General features: G+C 36.3%; 1 protein-coding gene across 1 annotated transcript in view; it reads left to right on the top strand.

The window, feature by feature from the left end:
- CCDC171 (coiled-coil domain containing 171) overlaps positions 1-22,299 on the top strand; it is a 236,209-nt gene that overhangs the window by 196,621 nt on the left and 17,289 nt on the right. Inside the window, exon 25 of the mRNA XM_016214453.2 lies at positions 124-276. Coding sequence (XP_016069939.2) covers positions 124-276 — 153 coding nt within the window. The remainder of the gene's footprint in view (positions 1-123; positions 277-22,299) is intronic.

The following is a 22,299-nucleotide window of genomic DNA, read 5'->3' as shown; positions in this document are numbered from 1 at the left end:
TAGTCACTGTTCTCAATATGAAATGTGGTTTAGCTTTATTATTTTAAAGAAAGATGAAAAGTAGTTTGTGTAAAAATTTTAATGATTTTTGCTTTCAAAATTACACTATTTTTATTTCTTTAGGCTATGATTAAAAGTTTCATAGATGTCTACCAGCTTGCGAGCACCAGAATTGCTACCTTAGAGAAGGAAATGACATCTCATCGAAGTCACATCGCAACCTTGAAATCAGAACTTCACACCGCTTGTTTACGTGAAAATGAAAGTTTACAATCGGTAAGTCCTACAAATTTTTTTTCTTCTTTGAATCTTGGGTCACATTTACATTCATGTACTTATTGCTCATAAGATAACTTGCCAATACATATAATTTAGGGTAGATGATCGATCAAGCAATATAAAATTATTAGTGTGGAGACAATTTTGAAGGAAGAAAAGCAATTAATTTTCCATTGTATCATGTGTAAAGATATGCGTATTGTTATCAATGCTAACACACTACATCAAGATTCCTTTGTGTTTGGCAGTGCAGCTGACAGTTGGATTTGGCAGTGTGCATAGTTAAAGCTTACAACTGTCTGAAGATTCAGTGTGTCCCATTAAGACAGAATATTATTAATTATGCGTATAACCAAAATGGTAATTAGAACATGTGATTATTCTCTGTAGAAAACTAGACTTATCCATAATACATGCCTAGCTAAAATTCATGTTGTGATTCATCTATATGATTAAAATTCAGTTTCAGCAGTCATTTTATGTCTTAAAATTTTAGCCCATGATGAAATTTGGGCTCATTTAAGACTAAACAAAATTTTCTACATTTAAATATTAAGATATGTGTTTGGGGAGTATAAAAAAAGTGAATGCATTTATGACGTAAGGGAATAAAATAAACATTAAATTTTTTTTTCTCAAAAGGCAGATATGTCAACAGTGATAGAGGGTTACCAATAACTGGAATGTCTTTTTGCCTTTTTTGGTTTGATTACAATAGACAAGGGTAACTTGTAAGTAAAAACAGTATCATTCTGCCAATCAGCTATTGACCCATTTCAAACGACATATTGGCAGAAAAAGAGCTGGCATTAAAACATATGGGTGCACAGCGATGCTTCGGTTCTTCAGCTCCTTGGGGGTCTTAGCTTAAGTGTCAGCATCCCAGTAAAGCCTTAAAGATCGTGGTATTTATAGTTGTAGCCCCAACCCTCCCTCCCCTGGCTCCCCCTCCCCCTTGCCCGAGCCAGCCTGTCTACCTCTCATCTTCCTCGACTTACATTTTGCTCTGTAGCACTTATTACCAGCTGACATGCAGTGTATTTTATTTATTTATTTATTTATTTATTTATTTATTTATTTATTTATTTATTTATTTATTTATTATCTGTCTTCTTCCTACCCTCGGTAGAACAAAAGTTCCATAAAGATAAGCAATTGGGGTGTTTTCCTCACTGCTGTGAAGGCACTCTAGTGCCAAGAACAGTCTGGCCCACAGTAGGTGATCAACAAATGTTTTTTTGAATGAAAAATACTGGTGATGTATTCAATAAATAAACAAATCTGCTCTTTAGGACCTGAGATATGAGTTCAGCTGAATTCAACTTTTAAAATGACTTCAGTAATTTCTTAATGAGACAGTAGTAAATTTGACACCCACTAAGATAAATTAAAATGAAGAGGAAACTTAAAAAATTTTTTTGAGTAAATAGTTGGAATTTATTCTAGCCTTTCTCTGAAACATACATTTTTTTTTTTCTTGCTAAGTCTCTGACCCCATTGGTTAATATTATATTATACTGTTAGGTTATGTCAGCTTTGTTGGTATCAGTAAAGCCTTTTCAAGGTCAGTGATGTTTGAGCTAATATTTGGAGACTGATAGGAGTTATCCCGAGGTGGAAGAGGTACTGTTCCAGATCAGGAGGAGGGGAGTGGGAGCATCTACAAGGACCCTGTGATGGGAAGAAGACACTGAGAAAGACCAGTGTGGCTGGAATACAGAGAACAAAGGCAAGAGTGTCTGAGACAAGGATGGTCTGGAGAACGGAAAGGTCAGACTTTGTTGTCTTTGTTTTCAGAGCAAGGGAAAAGTCATTGTAAAACTTTGAAGAAGGGGTGACATGCTCAGATTTGCTTTTTTAAAAAGATCACTTTGGCCGTGGCGTGAAGAAACAATTGGATGGGAAGAAGAAGGGCAGGGTGTGTGTCAGACAATTTTAGAATTTTTGCTTTTGGAAATAGATCAATGATCTCATTTACTAAGAGAAAAGCAATACAACAGGAGGGAATATTGTGAATTTAGTTTTGAGTATGTTGAGTTTGAGGAACTTTTGAGACATCAAACTGGAGATGTCAAGAAGGCTGCTTGATATGGAATTTAAGCAAGATGCCACATGGATGTGTAAATTTTAAGTCAGTATCATCTGTATGGATGGGACTTGCAGCTGTTAGCAAGAATGAGACTATAAAGGGATAGTTTATAAAGTAAGGGGAAAGGGCTTAGAAATGAAACTTGAAAAACATATAATGCTTGAGTAGAAGAGGTAAGGCTGCAAGGAGGCTGGGAAGGAACAGGCAAAGAGGTACGAGGAAAACCCAGAAAGTATGATGCCATGAGATTGGAGTATTTTAAGAAGAGTAAGTTGTCAATAGTATAATATGCTGCTGAAGATCAAGTGAAATGAGGATTGAAATGGCCTTTGAATTTAATACATGGAGGCCCTTAGTAACCTTAGCAAAGACTCTTTCAGTAAGAGGTGGATAAATAAGTAGAAGTTGACCAAAAAACCCCCACTCAATTTAATCAACTGTCTCAAGGATTTAGCTGTTAACTGTGAGGCATAGGAGTGGAGCGTTTGGAGGACTCAGGGAGCTCTGTTTGAAGATGGTAGTGACTTTACATGTTTCAGTGTCTTAAAATTAGGCCTCCAGAAATATGGTTTTGGCCCTCATCACCATATTGTCCATTTTAATAATTTTAGTTATTATCTTTTTACACTCCAGCGTTCTTTTCACTAGTGTTTGTATATTTTATCTTTTTCCATTATTTTCTTTAACCTATGTTTGATATTTACAGTGAATCTCTTATAGAAAGGTATAGTTTTGTTTTGTCTTATTTATCTATTTGACAGTCAATTTTAATTGGGTTATTAGACCATTTACACTTAATATAATTATTGACATTTTATAATTTTGTTTACATTTTACTTGTTCTATGGGTTTGAAGGTGTTAAGACAATCTCTGCCCTTATGGATTCCTCTTGTAGCAAGGGAAACAGTCACATAAGCAGTCATAAAAATAGGCATGCATGAAGCCTTTGGGAGCATAGATGAGGGAGGAGTTCATTCTGCGTAACACTGTCAGAAAAAAATACTGAGAATATGAAATGTTTGTGGGAGTTTTTGAAAAATGTATAGCAGTTTGGCATTTTTTTGAAGGGAGAAGAATAATCAAAACATGTTTTATTTTGAGAAATAAGCCTTATGAATAGTACATATGTTTAATTAATTAAATTATGTAATGAGTTTTTTGTATAGTAGAAAAACGTATTGCTACTTTAGTTCCATTCCCCCTCTCAGTTAAAGGCATCCAACCCACTGAAGCAGCCTGTACCCACTGGAGCCCCAGACCCTTCCCTGCGCGCTTTCGTGCTCTGTTCTCCCACCATCCAGTCCTGCTTCCTGCTCTACAGTCTGATTTGATTCTGCCTCTGGCCGTTTTGCTCTTGGTGTTTTTGTTTGGTCTCTCTAGTATTGTTATTTTTGGTCATTCTCAAACTCTTTTGCTGGGTCCTCAGATGAACCAGCTCCATCCAGTACCCACCGCACCGATCATTGCCATCTGCTCTCAGCAAGGCTTGGGACTCGGGCAGGCCTGGGTGTGCTTTCTGGCAGTTATTTATCATCCGTACAACACTCTAAGCATCAGTGTCTGTATTGGTAACACGTGGTTGAAGTTGCCTGCACTGTGGGTTGTTCTGAGGACTAAACAAAGACACAGTGTCTATATTAGTAGTAGGAGGAGCTCAATAAATATTTCTCTTCCCTACACATAAAAATTTTCTGATAGTTACATGTATTTACTACAGCTAATCTATAGTAAGAAATATATGTAACTATGAGGAAATCTTTTTATGAGTAGGCGAAAGCTAAAACAACCCTTAACTCAGTGCTTTTAGCACATACTAAATACAGCATTAATGTTATTTGTTGTTATCACTGATTTAACAAACTGAGAACAGTCAGTATATGCTCATTACTATCTTTTCCAGCCATTTCACTGGATAAAAATAAAAAATATTCGTTATTAATCAAAAACTTAATATATCATGGTGTTGCAATGAAAGAGAGATTGATAATATTGTAGACATAACTAGTCATCTTTAAAGACTGTATCCCTCTTTAGGTGACATTTTCACTTTTTTGTTCAACAACATATAATAATAATGCTGGAGTTCATCTAAGAGTTCCTGTCAGTTGTACACTTGCCAGTACTTTAACATTTTCAGTATGTTGGTCTTTGACCCATTAACTGAGGGCTGCTCTAGAGCTTTTATCTTGAGTAATAGTAACCAGAAAGGGCTTTTGAGTCCTCTACAGCCCAGTAGAGAACAGTACAGCAGTCAGAACCAATTACTTGTGGGTGTTTGGATGCTGGCAAACCCACAGCTGTGGAGAAACATATGATATTGCAATCTGTGAAACTCAGAATGCCAAACCCAAATGCTTTGCAGTGAGTTACGATGCTGCACGCTGCAGTATTGCTTTGCCTCATTACCGCTGTATGTTTAAGCAGTATGTTTTAAGTTCTATAGTACTTTATTTATGAGAAAGTAATAAATTACAAATCAGGGGAGCATTTTGGCTAGTATCTTGGCAAGGGAGATGTCTTTGTATCATTATGAAGGTTTGATAGTTGTCAGTGGTATTAGATTGTTAATTAAGGTGAAAAGGTTAGATATTTTGGTTCAATTTAGATAAAAACAAAAAAGTAAGATTCCCTGCCCTAGCCAGGTAGCTTAGTTGGTTAGAGCATTGCACCTCTACAGCAGGGTTGTGGGTTTGGTTTGATCCCCGGTAAGGGCACATATAAGAATCAACCAGGGTTGCGGGCTCAGTCCCCAGTAGGGGGTGTGCAGGAGGCAGCCAATCTTATCATTGATGTTCCTATCTCTGTCTCCCTCTCCTTTCCTCTCTCTGAAATCAATAAAGATATATTAAAAAAAATCAACTAATGAATGCATAAATAAGTGGAACAACAAATTGATGTCTCTCTCTCTTTACACAAATCAATAAATAAAAATGAAAGAAAAGTAAGGTTCCCCTTTCTCTTAAGTTCTCAAATAATATTTTATCATATTTATTTTTATTACATTTTCTCAAGAGAGGAAGGATTGTCTGTCAGTATTAGTTTTGTATGGATAAATACATTTATAGAATTTAAGGTAAATTGCTTTCATAAACTTCCAAATGCCGAGTCAACATGCACAGTTTTCCTTGATCCCCAACATACATATCCGAACTTTTAAAAGTTTCTCATTGTCCAGAAACTCAAGCTTTTTTGCATAATAAACAGAGGCTTGGAGATGATAATGTATATTCTATTGGCCTCACACCTCCCTTGTAGCCTTTTAATTTTTGTGTGATGCCATTTAAGAGGATGAATGAGTGATGTCTGGATAGTGACTATAGGGGCATGATATTATTAATTTTATATTTATAGAAATATAAATGTAATATAATTATATTATTTATATAATACATAAACATTTTATATTAGATATGTACATTTTAAATATAAATATAAATATAAATATAAATATAAATATAAATATAAATATAAATATAAATATAAATATAAATATAAATAATATAAATATAATATACAAGGGTAGGTTTACAGTTGTGAGTACATGAAACAGTTTATTCTTATATTCTTATTTATTAATTATTGTATTATTTTCCATATGAACAACTGGAAACCTACTTTTGCCTCACCCTGTATTTATATAATTCAATTCTTCAGTGATAAAATATTGCAAAGCAAGGAGAGGTAAGTATGAAAATTTCAAACTCTGATCATTGTAGTAAGTTATTAAGTTGTAGAAAATATAGATGGTAACTCAGCAGTCAAATGCTTTAATTATTTTTATCAGTTGTTCCAGGAGTGGCAGCAACTACTTATGCTTCTGAGTATCTCTCCTGTTGTTTTGAGTGCTTTAGTTGCCTGCTGGATTTTCAGAAGTCTCTACTTCAGTCTTTTACAGACACCTGAAACTCACCGAGGTCCCAGACTGAAATGTTATCCAATGTTGCCACTCCCCATTTTTCCAAATTCTCCTTTCTCTACATTCCCTCTCTCTGACATAACTATCCCTCTTGCAGCCCAGGAATACCCCTTAACATTTGTTCCACTTTCCCTCTACCATCAATATTTAATCAACTGCTAAATCTTATTGTTTCTACCACCACAGATCTCTCAGATTCATTCTCTCCTTTCTACCCTTGTGGTCACATTAAGCTTTCCTTGGGCTATAAGTGTTTCCTTGGTTTTTCAATGAGTTTCCCATACCTACATTGTCCCCTTTCACCCTGTTTGCCACTTTAACGCCAGAGTTATCTTTCCAACATACAGATATGGTCAGGCCACAGCTTGACTCAAAACATTTTGGCTCTACACTTTTTTCCTGGAAAAGCACAAATTCTCTATCATTGACACTCAGGCATGTCCTGGCTCCATCTGATTTTTTAAGTTCATCTCCCAGTTGCCAGAAGTAAGGGTTCCCTTTGTTATGTTCACTTATCACTGTACTTACCTGTCTAAGCACTATGTAGTAGACTGACTTATATAATCAATTAGTTGTGTATGTATTACCATGTTATGATTCATTAAAAAAATCCATTATAGTGATCTGACTTCAATAAATGCTGGTTGATTAGAATTAAAATTAATTGGAAGAACATTCCTTTAATAATATTTGTTCAAACATACTTATTATGGAACATATATGTTGCACAAATCATAGTTCCCCCCCCAACTTTTTCCCACACAGAATTTTCTTAAATTAATTCCAATCAAATGATATTTCATATATTTCTCTAGCAAACACTTAATGAGAATGAACATAATAACTTATATATTATTATACCAATATAAAATTTTAAGTAAAACTTTAAAATAATATAAATTAGTATTTTTCTTCACTACTCTTCCTAAAACAAAACAAAAACAAAAAACCCCAGATGAAAAATTATTTATGATAAGAACATTCTTTTCAGCATTCCATTTAAATAATTTTAAACTTTGTCAGATTTTTGGGGGCCCCTGCCTCTGTGTGTTTACTCACATAGACATAAAATGACCAGCGTAATAACTTTTACTCACATGGTGGGCACCTAGTAAATGCTTGTTGATAACAATGGTGTGTACCAAATTAAAATTAGCTATGCCTAGGCCTTGCAAAATATGAGTTATGTGAGGTTTATTTCAGAAATCGAATTCTAATTTATATAAATCAGTAGAAAGCTTATTTTCAAAAATGTTTTTCCTTGAACCCTAACCTCACACCATATACAAAAATTAACTCAAAATGGATCAAAGACCTAAAATTCTTAATAAAAAACTTAGAAATAAATCTTCATGAGTTTGGCTTTGGCAAAGTGGACTCTTAGACATGACACCAAAAGCACAAGTGACAAAAGGAAAAATAGATAGATTGGACTTTATCAAAATTAAAAACTTTTGTGCATTTAAAAACACCCTACAAAAAATGAGAGGAAATATTTATAATCATATATCTGACTAAGATCTAATATGTAAAAGACACATATCTCAACAACAAAAAGACAACCTAATTTTTAAAATGAGCAAAGAACTTGAATAGATACCTTTCAAAATAAGATATACAAATGACCTACAAACACATGCAAAGATGCTCAGCATCACTGGTCAGCATGGAAATGCAAGTCAAAACCCCAATAAGATATCACTTCACACCTACTAGGAATGCCATACAAAAAAGAGAGAGGAAATAGCGAATGCTTATAACGCCACTATTCACAACAGCCAAAAGAGCGAAACAACCCAAATGCCCGTCGGCTGGTGGGTAAACAAATGTGGTGTATCCAGAGGATGCAGTATTACTCAGCCACGGAAGGAAGGAGGCGCTGATACATGTTACCACATGGAGGTACTTGGAGAACATTATACTAAATGAAAGAAGCCAGACTCAAAAGGCCACATATTGCATGGTTCTATTTATGTGAAATATGCAGAATAGGCATATTCTTTCTCCATAGAGTCAGAAAGCAGATTTGTTATTGGTGGGGTGGGAGGGAGGAGGGAATGGAGAATGACTGTTTAATGGGTATGGGATTTCCTTTTGGGGTGGTGGAAAAGTTCTAGAGCTAAGATAGTTGTGATGGTTGCAGAACATCGTGAATATAGCTGATGCCACTGAATTGTACACTTTAAAGTTAAAATGGTAAATTTTATGTTGTGTGTTTTTCACCACCTTAAAAAAGCATCTCTTAGTTCTTGGGTGGTAGGGATTGGCAGCTATATTGTTGCTTACACAGAATGGCAGTATGTTATACTGGAAAGTAGCATGACAGAGAATCAGAGAAAACTTGGATTCTAGAGCAACCTTTGTTATCAACTCACCACAAAGCTTTAGGAAATAAATCACACAGTCTCCTTGGACTTGTTTTTTTCTGGCTGTAAAATGAAGGGTTTAAACTAGATGGAATCGAAATTCCCTCTCAGCTCTGAACTTCTTTGATTGAACTTACAAATACTGATACTGAATGCTTAATTTCTAACTGTGCTTTGTTTTGTTCTCGCTTCACTTTGCAACAATAAAATTGAGTATGTGTTTCTAAGTTTATAATAACATAATTATATTTTGAATTTGGTAATATTCAACACCAATAATCCATTTACAAATGTATAGAAGTTAAATAAATTTCACAATAACTTGTAACTAGTCAGTCAAAAGTCCCCAAAGTAATCTGAAAATGTATTAGCGTATTTGTAAGGAGTATTTCCTTTTTTATGCAAAGTTTTTTTGATATTTAATATGTTAGGAATGTGAACTTTTAACTCGTGAAACTATTGTAACATATTTGAAAATTATAGTAATTTGATTAAAATGCTGCCTATAAGGCAAAAGGTTTAGTTAATAGAATCCATATGTAATTAAAATGCAGAACTAAATGTAATCAGACTCCAGTGACTAGTGCCTTCATATTGATAGTTTTACAATGGCCTCTGGGGTTGAAAGTTTAAATGTTACAAAATGCAACAACACTGCAGAAAACAGCTTCACCTGGCAGTTTAGCTGTTTTCAAGACATCAACACAGTTGCTTGATAAAATGTGACTATCACAGCCTAGATTTTCATCATTTTAGGATGATCTCCTCTTGGCAGGTGGTTGAAGCACATGACTGGCGGGCTGGTGGAGAACCACAGTGTCCCGCAGTGTTACATAAACAACCAGAGATGAAGGTCCCTGCTAGCAGCCAAGCCGTGGCCTTCTTTTTTCCTTTTTTAATAACAGAGTTGCTTAATTTGGGTGAATTCATTTGAATCATATGAAAGTTATAGACACAACACTATGCACCAAGCCACAAAAAAAGTTAAAAAATTTTTTCCTGAACTTAAAAAAAATTATTTTCTCTGGACAGTTTTAAGAGTCGACATCCTGTGTTAGAGTTCTCTAATCATCACCAGCACAATTTACAATCAGAACACACAGAGAGCCAGTTTCGACCAGCTCATCTGTTGATCTTGGCAGAGACCCTTCATCTCACTGTGTGCAGCTGCCACTTGAGAGTTGGGGGACTCAGCAGAGAGCCAGAGGAGGGTGGGATGGAAGGCTGGTCAAGTCATGAACACATAGGCCTGCTTCATTTCAACAGTTGCATGTTGCTTAAAAAAGTCGTCTTTTTATTTTACTGGCCCCCCGCCCCCCCTTTTAACCTGAAATTAAACGAGGACCTCTCATGAGCCACTGCGCTCCAGGCATAAGGAATTGTAATGTCTGGCTTCCAGAAACTGTCCCGTCAAAATGTGCTTCTGATTAGGTGGCTTAATTACAGCTGTGAAAACAATGTTGATTTAGGCCTCAAGATTCCAGGGCATGTCAGCCGTTATTAGCTAACCTTGGACCGAATCCACCATTTTAAAACTCTGTACCACTAAAGTCACCCAGCTTGACAACTTTTTATATAGGCAGAAAATTTGCCAGAAGCAACACATTTTTATGCAAAATATTGTTCGATGCACAGTTTCAGCTACAGCAGCATTAATGGCCATTAAAGAGATAGTTAACTTTACACTTTATCAAGAACAAGGAAGTTCTGTTTGTAAAAATAGTAAGTTTTGAATAGTATTTTTAAAGAGTTGACTGACATACGAATTAATTTTAATTCCTTTAATTCAGTTTTATTTCAAGTCTAGCATGTTGGTTTAACCACCCAATTTTATTACACCTAAATTTTCCTGACAGTTTCATTTGCTGTTAGGAAATAAAATTGCAATTTTTTTTTCAACATGGGAAATAATGGCTAGTTTTAAAAACATTATGTTTGAAACTTCCCTTGCCTCAAGCTGGTTCAGACACAACCTCAGTTTACTTTTGGAAGGAAACGAACCTCATTAAATAGTTTGAAATATTTTAATATAATATAAGTGTGTTTTTTTCATAGTGAGAAAGTTTATTAGACTCATGTATTTATACCTGCAGGGGAAGTAAAAGTCTTAATAATTATATGGTTTCAATACTTTGGAATTTTCAATACAATTGTCACCGATATCATAAATATTATAATTACATATTTAAAGTAGTTCCAATTCTATTGTATTTTAGATGTCTGAAACTCCTCTTATATGCTGTGAATGGCTTTTTATTTGTCAATATTTTAAAAAGTGGATTTTAAATAGAAAGCAATACTGAAAGAGGTGGGCAGCTGAGCAATAAACATAGAGTCATAATTCTCATAATAATTTTGGAAGAAACTTTTGCTTGAAAATTCGTGATTTATGCCAAACCGAATACCCAAGAGAGAGCTAAATGATTTCTTTAAAATGAAATCTCCCACACCCAAGACATTAAATCCAACAAAGTGGGTGGTCACGGCACATCGTTTTCTACCAGTCAGACTCATTGAACAATTAACGGACTCAGTCCGAACCATGCGAGGACAAGGAGACTTTTGTTCCAGTTGAATTAAGAGTTAATGCATAGGTAATTAATGGTGAGCAAGGGATGTGTGAATAGTCATGCTGATGATATGGGATGTGTGTATTGAGGAGAAAGCTGGGCGACTGATTCAGCATAGTTTAAATTAGTAATCCCATAATCTAAATAATATCAGTAACAGCCACTGTAGAGACACATTACATCTGTATTTATTCCATCTGTTATTTAATTTAATCTACGTATCAAGACTGAGAGAAATACTATTTGCCCATATTGCACATGAGGTAACTCAGTCCCAAGGTCATGCTGTTTGGGAACTAGGTTGGAACCCTTGTCTGTGTGTCCAAAGCCCATGCTTTAAGGCAAAGGTGGCAATAGATACTTTTCTTGGGAAAACAGATTCCAGGTTATGAAATAGAAGGGAAACATTAGGAATGATAAAGTTTATGTTGACTTACCTTTAGGCTGTTAAGAGAAGAGAGCATTTAAACTTGAATAAAAGTTTTACAGTTTTCTGTGCAAAAAAAGCCCCCCCCCCTTTTTTTTTTTTCTTTCAGTAAAAAATGACTGTGTATGAAGACTGACAAATTCACTAGGTCTCTGGTTAAGGCCTTTTACCTAGAACAAAAGGACCTTCCTTTTTCCTTCTGAAGTTGCTTTATGCACAGAGAATTGAAAGTGTACATCCTTCCATGTTATACGGGTTTGAAGTCGAGGTATATTGCGTTTGTTCTTAAGATTCTATGTTAGCTTAGAATTGGGAAGAAATAGCTGTCTTGGCTCCCCAGAACTTTGGCTTAGGGCATACTTTGATAGCATCTGAATTCAGCTTATTCTTTTGGATATCCTTTTGTTCTCAATGTTTGCCTGACACCAATTGGAAAGATACCCTTCCAGAATGTGAGGGGTCAACTAAGGTTACAGCTTCATGTTTCTAGTCTCCTCCATCTTATTTCTGACGACTTCTAACTGAAAATATGCATTTTGTTGAAAAAATGTGCCATGTGGATTGTACACAGTGTAGATTATATCTGATTTTATCATGATAGAGCGATTGTTTTGATACATCATTTTCTTAATCCCTTCTGGTAGTTTATGACTTAATTAAAAATTTAAAAATTAAATAACATAGCGTATATTATAGATTCTTAGGGTTATAATTAACTATACCCTAACTGTTTTTCCCTTTTCTTGATAACATAACATTTTTTGGAGAGAAGAAAAGGTTTAGGAAGGAGTTATGAACTTAGATATATGTGTATATCTATATAGATCTCCTGTATCTCTCTTATCCTATATAGGTATAGGCATTCATTATTGTGGGGCATTACTATGTTTTGCCTATAGAGTAATATTTTTTAAATACCTTGTTTTATGTACTTATATTTCCTGATCCACATTTATTTGAATATGAATTTCTCCAATTCTTTAAAATGTGCTTAGCTTTTCCTAAAGCAGGTAAAAAATAGTAAGAAATGCTAAGTATGGTTATTAAAATAACTCAGCTTTTATAATCACATTATTCCTCCTTTTAATGGCACAGATAACAAAAGGCAATATTTAAGAGTTTAAATTGGTTACTATTTCAATTCTAAGCAAGCAGGAAAGTATGGGGGGGTTATCATTTACTAGAAACAGCTGTTTAGTAAATGTCATAGCCTTATTTATCCCTGTCTCTCATGAATACCTCACAGTGGGAGTGGGGGAAGCCTAAAGAACATCTTTTTTTTTACTCCTCTCCTTCACTCTAAGCAGGGTAACTTTACTTTTACCTTATGTAAAAATTAAATTTCTGAGTAAGATTTCATTTAATAAAAGAATTCTGGCGTTAAACAGTTCGAAAGTCCGTTATGTCAAGAAGACACCTGTTAGATAAGTAGTCATTTAACCTTGTACTCAAGGACAAACATAGAGTGAAGGAATGGACAGTGCCATGACAACTTCTGCACTTAGTAAATCAGTTTTATTTGCTTCATGGCTGCTTTAAAGCCTAAAACTAAAACTTGTTTTTGTGTTTTCCAAAAAATATTTTTGCTTTACTCTATGCATAAACTTTTTCCCACTGAAATATAACTGAAATACAACATTATATTAGTTTCAGATGTACAACATAGTGATTTGACATTTGTATACACTGCAAGGGGATCACCACAAGTCCAGCCACCATCTGGCACTATACAAATTTAGAAAAAGAGATGAGAACTTTTAAGACTTACTGTCTTAGCAACTTTCAAATTTACAACCTAGTATTATTAAATATAATCAGCATGCTGTACATTACATCCCCAAGAATTACTTACTTTATATCTGGAATTTTTTGCCTCTTGGTCCCCTTCACTCATTTGATGCATACCCCCAACACCCCTCCCCACTGGCAACCACCAATCTGTTCTCTGTATCTATAAGTTTTGTTTGTTTGTTCGTTTATTTATTTACTTAAATATTCCACATATAAGTGAAATCACACAGTATTTGTCTTTCCCTGACTTATTTCACCTACCGTAATACCTTCAAGGTCCAGCTGTGCTGTCGCATATGGCAAGATTTCGTTCCTCTTCATGGCTGAATAGTATTTCATTGTATACATATACCACATCTTTTTAATCTATTCATCCATTGATGGACATTTAGGTTGTTTTCACATCTTGGCTTTTGCAAACAATCCTATAATGAACAAAGGGTGCATAATGTAGTCTGCAATCAGGGAGAGCAATACCTCCAGCTTTGTTCAGCTCTCCCTTCGCAAAGGACATTCACAGAAATTCCTATCGACGGTACAGGGTAGGGCCCTTTGCATGAAGCCAAACTTTCAAACTGCATTTGGGAATCAACAAGGATATAAAAATGGACCAGTCCATTGAACATTCACTAATATTCCCTTTCTGTCTTCGTGATCCCAACTCACACGTACTCACTGCTACTATAGCTTTATCTCAGACATTTCTACCTATTACTTTTCAGGTACAGAGGAGTAGAGAGGATATTCCCCTAATTCAGTGTAAGAGAAAGCGAACTGGGCTGGGGAGCCCAGAGCTCAGCGCGCGTTCCTGGCCCTGCCGCTCCAGGGCATGCGGCCGGGTCACTGACCAACCTGGGAGTTTCCACAGCTTTGAAAGGAGGACATCGGACCAGATGATCTCCAGGGTGCCTTTTAGGGCTAAACGAAGGTCTTCTCTTCCACTTTTTTTCTGTCACAGTCTTCTCCTCAGCAACCTTTGGAAGTGTGTAGGTACAAATTAGAGGCTGTCCTCCCCAGGGTTTGTGTGGCTTCGGTGTTACCTCACCATCTGGCAGCTTGTTTCAGAGGAGTCAGGTCATTAATGATATTAATGGCATCTGTTTCAGTTTCTGTGTTCAGATTATTAGATAAAATGAGTATTTAAGTATTTGCACCTTTGATTTTGTGGTCCTCCAACGCGAGGAAGTTAGTACGTGGAGCTCGCAGGCAGTGCTCCTGATCCAGCGCTGGGCCCGTGCACTGTGACTGTCACAGCTCTCTCGGTTTACCTGCTTTTAGCCGTATCCATGCTGAGTCTGCACCCGCCGTGTCCTCGGACAGACAGGAAGCAATGTGAACACTGATGCTGAAATACTATGTCAGCGAAGGCCCCCCAGAAGAGAATAACTATGAAACTTTATTTTAGATGATCACCAGCAGATAAATTCCCTTCGTCTGATCAGAATCCTATACCAGCACTCTGACGGTATAAGAATGGACAGTGCCATGACAACTTCTGCACTTAGTAAGTCAGTTTTATTTGCTTCATGGCTGCTTTAAAGCCTAAAACTAAGACTTGTTTTTGTTTTCAACACTTTGATAGCTTTAGTGTTTCAAATCTAGTATTAAAAGATAAAATTGTAAAATTTTATTCAAAGTGACTGTTCATTTATTGAAAACAAGACCTACAACGTGTAGTTTGCAAGACGTCCTAGATAAGAAATAGCCTGAAACCCTCTCTTTTACTAGTTATTCAGAAAAAAAATACACAAATGTTATACAAAATAAGCCAACTGGTTTTTAAGCACAAAATGCAAAGACCTTATAAGGCTACCGGTTATAATATTTCTAAGGTTACCAATCTGTTAGTTTGATCATTTTTAAAAAATTTAAATTGGTAAAAATTAGCACCAGGCTCTTTCTCTGACGAGCCTTTATATATGCTGATTCCTTTGCTTGGAATACTGTTTTTACCCTTTGCATAATTGATTTTCCTTCCAAGTTTTAAATCCCAGATCTCTCTCAAACACCCTTATATATTATTATACACTTATTATACCTTATTGCACTTGATTGTTAATTGACTAGCCCTGTTAGAAGCGCCACGTGATAGGAGACCACTCTCCTCCTAGGTGTTAGTATGATACCTGAGACCTAAGGAATAGTTTGCTGAAAGTCCTACTCCAAATTCCAAATTATGTAGCCCAGCCTAAAGTTCATCAGCCTGTTTGGAAGTTCAGTTATCAGAAAGCCAAGCTTGTGGCTGTACTTGTTTCTCTGTCTCTCTGTGGGTTCAGAATTTCTTTATTATTAAGATCATCTGTTACATCAGATTATTATTGAAGACGTCCTTTCTATGGTCTCCCTCGTGGAAAGAAGGGGAGGGGAGGGGAGGGGAGGGGAGGGGAGGGGAGGGGAGGGGAGGGGAGGGGAGGGGAGGGGAGGGAAGGGAAGGGAAGGGAAGGGAAGGGAAGGGAAGGGAAGGGAAGGGAAGGGAAGGGCCTTCTGATGTGTGGTTGTGTTAGAATCGTTCACCTGAGGTCAGGGACTGTGTCCTTATTTACAGCTTATTCAGAACCTAGCATGCTCTCAGAGCACAACCAATAAGTAATAATGGTGATACTGAGGAACATACTGTTAGACCATCTGTAGTCTTTAAAAATAATACAAAAAATAAAAGCACTGTCCTTTCAAGTTCTAAGTTAAGAGAATGCTATAGGATACATTTTTGAGATTCATAGAAATCGTAATTTCTGCAACAAATAATCCTTACGTGTTGACATTTTGTATCCTTAAGAAAAAAATACTGATTTGTTTTTCTTTACCATAGGAAATATAAAGAAAGATATAGGGCATTGTATAAATTTTAAACTATGGTCAAGAGCTCGTACAACACTAATAGCAATGTACAACAGCAAATAATAGTAACAAAAAAGAAACAGAGCAATTTAGGAATCTGGTGGTAGGAATGTCAGCCCCCTGAGAATAGCCCCAACCCTGAACTTTAGCTGCTGAACCCAAACCAAACTGAGTAAGCAGACGGACCCCGAGTTAAACTGCAGGCTGTCTTGTCAGCTCTATTTGATGTTAGTTTTCCCTTTGAAGATTCCTGTTTCCTATCAAGTTCGTGGCAGCATAGTAATGATTCTATGCTACATGTGTGTTTCTCAGCATTGTTAACAGCTTTGTCACTATTGTCATTGATGCATTTAATTCAGTGACCCAAGAAGTGATTGGCATGATGGCAGTTTCATCAGTTTGAGGACAGACAAGAAGAGTAGAAATCTTTAAGAGGACTAAAAGACCTTTTTAGATCAGTGCCAGAAACAAACAATTATTTATGCATTCAGGATTTCTGAGATACATATGAAGTACATCACATAGAGCAGCGGTTTTCAACCAGTGTGCTGCAAGAATTTTTAAAACATGCAATACCTAACTAGTCAGGGACACTGACCTCTTTTCCCTTAGATTGTCAAATAAAAAAATGACAACAGCCAACACAACAATAGCTATTTGGTGTGAATGTCCTGTCTTGAACCGTAAATATAGAGGTCAGATAATAGAGTTGCATCTTATTGGTCATGTTGCATAGTAAGTTTGCCTCTGATGGGTTAATTCTTGGTACCAGAAATCCTCACATACAGATATAGGCACCTGATTATTTTAAAAGTCACTTAGGAGCAAAAAGGGTAGGTACTTATTATTATTGTGTGTGTTTTTAATAAATCAATCAAAATTATACATATTTTTTTTGTCAGATCTGCAAAAATTTCTTGGCGTGCCACAGAATTTTAGTAATTATTTTATGTGTTCCATGAGACAAACAAGTTTGAAAATCACTAGTATAGAGGCTGATAAGAAATTGTGCTTGTTTTTATTTCTGTAAATGCTGAGAGCACTATATATTTAAAAAAAACAGGCTCATTGATATGAAATGATACAATAATTTAAGCATGTGTTAACAAGGAGTTAATATTTAATAAATGAATAAAACCTAGCTTAAAAAGCCATATATTTATTTGGGGATCATACAGTAGAATTGAAATACATTCCCAAATTATTTATGATGGAATTTATTATGCATTTGAGGTTATAAATTTATTTTCGAGTTACCATACCATTCCATTCCCATTCTAACTCCTTCCAAGGTGCCAGTTTGGTCCAGGGATGTCCTTGGTTTTGTAGAGATCTTGGGAGCATTGGTAAACTCTGTCCCTTGTGATTGATTCTTAACAGTTTAGGAAAAGAGATAAAAAGGGTCAGGTCCCAAGAATCAACTAATATCTCAGGGAGTGTGCCAGATGGCTGCTCCTCATTCAAACCTGACCTGCATGTCTAGGACTAGATCAAGAAGAAGGCTGCTTCTGACTTTGCTCAGCTTGGGGTCTGGAAGTCAGGGATTGTGTTTACTCACCCTTATGGCCCTACTTCCCACATTATGCCCGATCCATTACTACGTGCCCAACAAAAGTTGGTTGAGTCAATGAATTTTGTTCCCTTTTCAAGAGTTTTAAAATCTTCTAGAGCTCTTTCACATCCCATATTTTGCGTGAGAAAGATAGTTGTATCTGCACATGGATTGAATACAAAAAAGCATGGAATTTATAATCTAGTTGGTGAATTAGGACAGACTCACATAAAGCGATAGGATGACAAGTGCTCACGGAGTTTGAAAAGATAGATTTGTTTGGACTTGGGGTGGTTGGGGAGTACTCTGAGGATTTGTATTTGAGCTTGATTTTGAAGGAATGATAGGATTTGAGTAAGCAATTCTGGACAGGGAGAACTATGAGAGAAAGTCAAGCTGGGAGCTTGTTTTTTCTTTAATGATAATTTTCTTTGTTAATGTAATTCTTTACAGTTTTTAAAATTCACCCATGTACATAACCTTATAACTTGTATGTGTGCAAAAGGTATTATTTATGAGATTCCTAAAGGCTGGGCCATTCGTGCAGCACCACCCAGCTAGTGACCCAAAGAGCTGAGACTGCTGCCGACTCTTCGTAAACCTCCGTGGCCACCACTTTCCTTTTTGGCCTAAGTCGTCTATATTTTCTTATTGAAGCCCCTTTGTGACCAAGTGAAAGTATCTTCCAGGTGGAGTCACAGTCTGTGAACATGAAACGGAACGGGGCTTATTTATACACCTGGTTTTTGAGCTGAGGGTCAGTACAGAGCAGGAAGGGCGGGGGGAGAGTAACCACCCCTTACCCAGCATTTAGCGTGTACAAGACGGCATGCTCAGAACCCAATATGTGCTAACTTATTTAATACTTACGGCACCCCTATGGGTATATGTTATTTTTTCACACTATTATTATATCTCCATATTGTGTGGCTTACTAGGGGCCGAAGCAGAGATTTGGACACAGGCAGTCCGACTCAAGAGCCCTTTACAGCGGCAGGTGGGTGGGCTCTGGAGTGGGATCATTCAAATCCTGGCCTCGCCTCCTGAGAACAGTGCGATCCGGGTTCAGTCGGCAGCCTCTTCAGGGACGCTCCAGCTTCCTCACGTGTGACCGTGAAGATAATAACAGCTCCTCTCTCTAGGCTTGTATGAAGATTAAAGCCAAGGATACCTGTAAAGTCCCTGTTCTTATGACTAATACCATTTCTATTATGTTCTAATCAGTTGAGCATAGATTATAATTTTTACTTGTTCTCAAAATAGGAAGGAACTACTAAGGCCTCATAATAACTCCCCTATCCTAGGGAGAGCGTCATGTTAGCCTTAGAATGCCTTCTGATTGGCATTTTGGTGTTTTTGCTGAAAAACATTATATTAGTTAGGTTTTGAGATTTGTTGTTAAATGCCTGGCTTATTGTGGCAGGGGAGATAGTACTTTTATAGTTTAATACTTTCCCCCTCTGAATACAGGGGTTTTATTTCTTAGGTTGTACAGTTAACATTTTAATCTGCCTAATTTCTACATAAGTAATATCCTATTATAATAAAATTATGTTGAATTAAAAAGTGAAAAACATGATACTAACAAATCAAGCTACTTTGGGATGTGGGAGAGACAACACATTGCTATAGCGTGAATTCGAATGATGGAACAACAAGTGATGTGTATCACCATTGTTACAACATTTCTGCATGCGTTTGTTAGAAAATTATAGTTGCACATATATTATAGAAATTCTGAGACCTTAACACAGACATCAAAATTTTTATCATAGGGTGTTTGTGAAATTTTTGGATAAAAGCTTATGCTTATCATGGCGTCATTTAATACACTTTAAAAACACCCTACTGCTTTCTGAACATACTTGGTTTATAATGAAAGTAAAATATTCAGCAATTAGAAATGAGAGAAGAAAGGTCAGTTCACTTTAAGATATAACCTGGCCTCATAAAATATGTGCTCCATTTGCTTAGTAACATTTGAAAACTAAACATATAGCTTCACCAGAAATCATGTTTGTGAACAATGATCTTTAAAAGTTGATTGGGCCTAGGAAGTCCAAAGGGTTTTGCTGAATTAATATTTAAGCCATTATTTAAAACAGTCGGAAGTAGAACTATGTAGGTGCCCTGAGCAAATTATGAGAATAATAACCCTAACTCATTTCTTTTTAAGTTGCTCATAGTTGCTGTAGTAGGTTGAATAGAATCCTTTGGAAAATTGATGTTTACCGAGAACCTCAGAATGTGACCTTATTTGGAAATAGTCTTTGGAGATATAATCAGTTAAGTTAAGATGATTTCATACTGGATTAGGGTGGGCGCTAAGTCCAGCGACCCATAGCCTTACTAGGAGAGAGACACACAGGTAGCCGAGCAGGAAGCGGCCGTGGGAAGACAGAGGTGGTGCGGCTGCAACCCGAGAAAGGCCTGCGGCCGCCAGGAGCTGGAAGAGGCAGGACGGGCTCTTCCCTAGCCTCTGGAGGACGCGTGCCCTGCTGACACCTTGATTTCAGACTTCTAACCGCTAGACCTGCTAGAAAGTAAACTGATTTCAGCCACCAGCCTGTGGTAGTTTGTTACAACAGCCCTAGGAAACTAACACAGTTGGTGAGTTTTATGTGGGGTTTAGTTTTACAAAAGGCATTATGCAGGGTAGCTATAAACTGAAATTAAATTTGAAAGTTTGTCAAATTTTTGTTTATATACCAAATACTAGTAATTATTTTTAATTGCAAAGAATAAATATTTTCGGATCTGTCTTTACTTAAAGGACATACAACATATTAACAAAACCTGGCCTGTCCTTTTGGGTGTATTTCAGCCCAAGAAGTGCTGTTTATCAATCCAAATTCCTAGTCTGGTGAAGATCTTCAGTTGCTTTGGGATAGAAAAGTGTAAAGATATTTTCAGAGGGAAAAAAAGGAATTAAAAACATTTAACAGTGGTATCCAAGTAGAACCTTCATTTCAAATAAAACACTTATTCACATTCCTTAAATATTCTGTAAATTCTTGCTCAAATTAGATTAAGCAAGCCATTGAATCCTTAAAATAGGAGGGTAAATAAAAAATATCTATGGAACAATAAAGACTTTTTTTTGTCTTTATGCTGGTTCATAAAGACAAATACATACCTAAGAAACTTCCCAAATTCTTACTGATTTTAAAAAATTTAGGTATTTTCAATTTTTATTTAGGCCTATAACAGTTATACCATCAGATCTCAAAGCTTTAAATCCACCACTGATACTATTCATGGACAATTCTTATTCTTTATATTATCTGAAATGAAGCAGTCATCAAAGGAGTACCTAATTATTCCTCTACTATGTGTTGTGTTCTTTACCAAGGACTAAGGATATGATAGTAAGAATAAAAACAGTAATCAATATTTATTGAGTGCTTACTATGTGCTCAGCCATACTGTGCTGAGCACTTTGTGTATATTAACTAATTTAATCCACATTATCCTACCCAAAGTAGATTATTATCTCCTTTCAGATGAAGACGCTGTCAAGTGGAGAGTCCAAGGTTTGAACCCAGGCAGTGTGAACCCGAAGTCCTCACTTAGGCATTACATTTTGTTACATCCTTAATAGGATCAAGCTAAGGGGCTTCTCCCAGGGAAGTGGCAGTTTTTATTGAGAGGACAAGCATATACGTAAATACTTGTAATGAACTGTGGTAAATCGTGTTAAAGAAGTCCAAATGCGAAGTGAGAATTGTCCGTGTGAGGGTCGTAAGAGTGGAGATGGAGAAGGGTTAGATTCTAGACAGATATAGATGGAAAAACTGGCAGGACTTAAAGATAATGGATGCAGGATGGTTTCCTAACTGCTTAGGAATTCAATCAAGATTTACCCCTGCGTTGAGTTTCTGGTAAGAAGTGAGTGGTGGTCAAAACAACAAAGTAGCTTTTTTTTAGAGAAAGATTTCCTTCAGTTTGAAGGCACGTTACAAAAGCACTGCTGCTTGAAGACCTGACTCCAGAGGCCTAGAGAGTGAGTCCTCTCAACCTCAGGCAGAATGGCAGGGTCCCTTGTCTGGTGGAAAGAGCGCTAAATCCCTGCTAGGATTTGTTCATGATGGCTGAGGCTAGAATGTCCCATTTCTGAGATTAGATTTTCAGCTTTGATTACTGATAGGATTCTTGAGGTTGAAATACCTCTGTCTTAACAGTAGCTATAAGGATCTGCAGTTAGATGCCAATAACAAAGAGTCCTGCATAAAGGAACATTTTTGGTGGCCTCTTTACAAATGCCGGTTTCCAAAGGTAGTGCAGATTATATTACTTTTTGTTTATGTAACGTGTATTTTTTTTCATGATTTTCAGAGTGTAAATCAATGAAAACTCATTATATGCTTAGGTTTGAACATAGTGAGAGATGAGAGAAAATGTGTAAATTACTCAGGTCATTTTCAAAGTAAGCATAAAAATTTTTATTTCTTAGCCACACATATTTTCAAG

The sequence above is a fragment of the Miniopterus natalensis genome, chromosome 12 (genome assembly GCF_054644295.1).
Source record: "Miniopterus natalensis isolate mMinNat1 chromosome 12, mMinNat1.hap1, whole genome shotgun sequence".
Taxonomy (NCBI): Eukaryota; Metazoa; Chordata; class Mammalia; order Chiroptera; family Miniopteridae; genus Miniopterus; species Miniopterus natalensis.
Note: the sequence above shows the minus strand (reverse complement) of the source record. Positions and strands in the feature narration are given on the sequence as shown.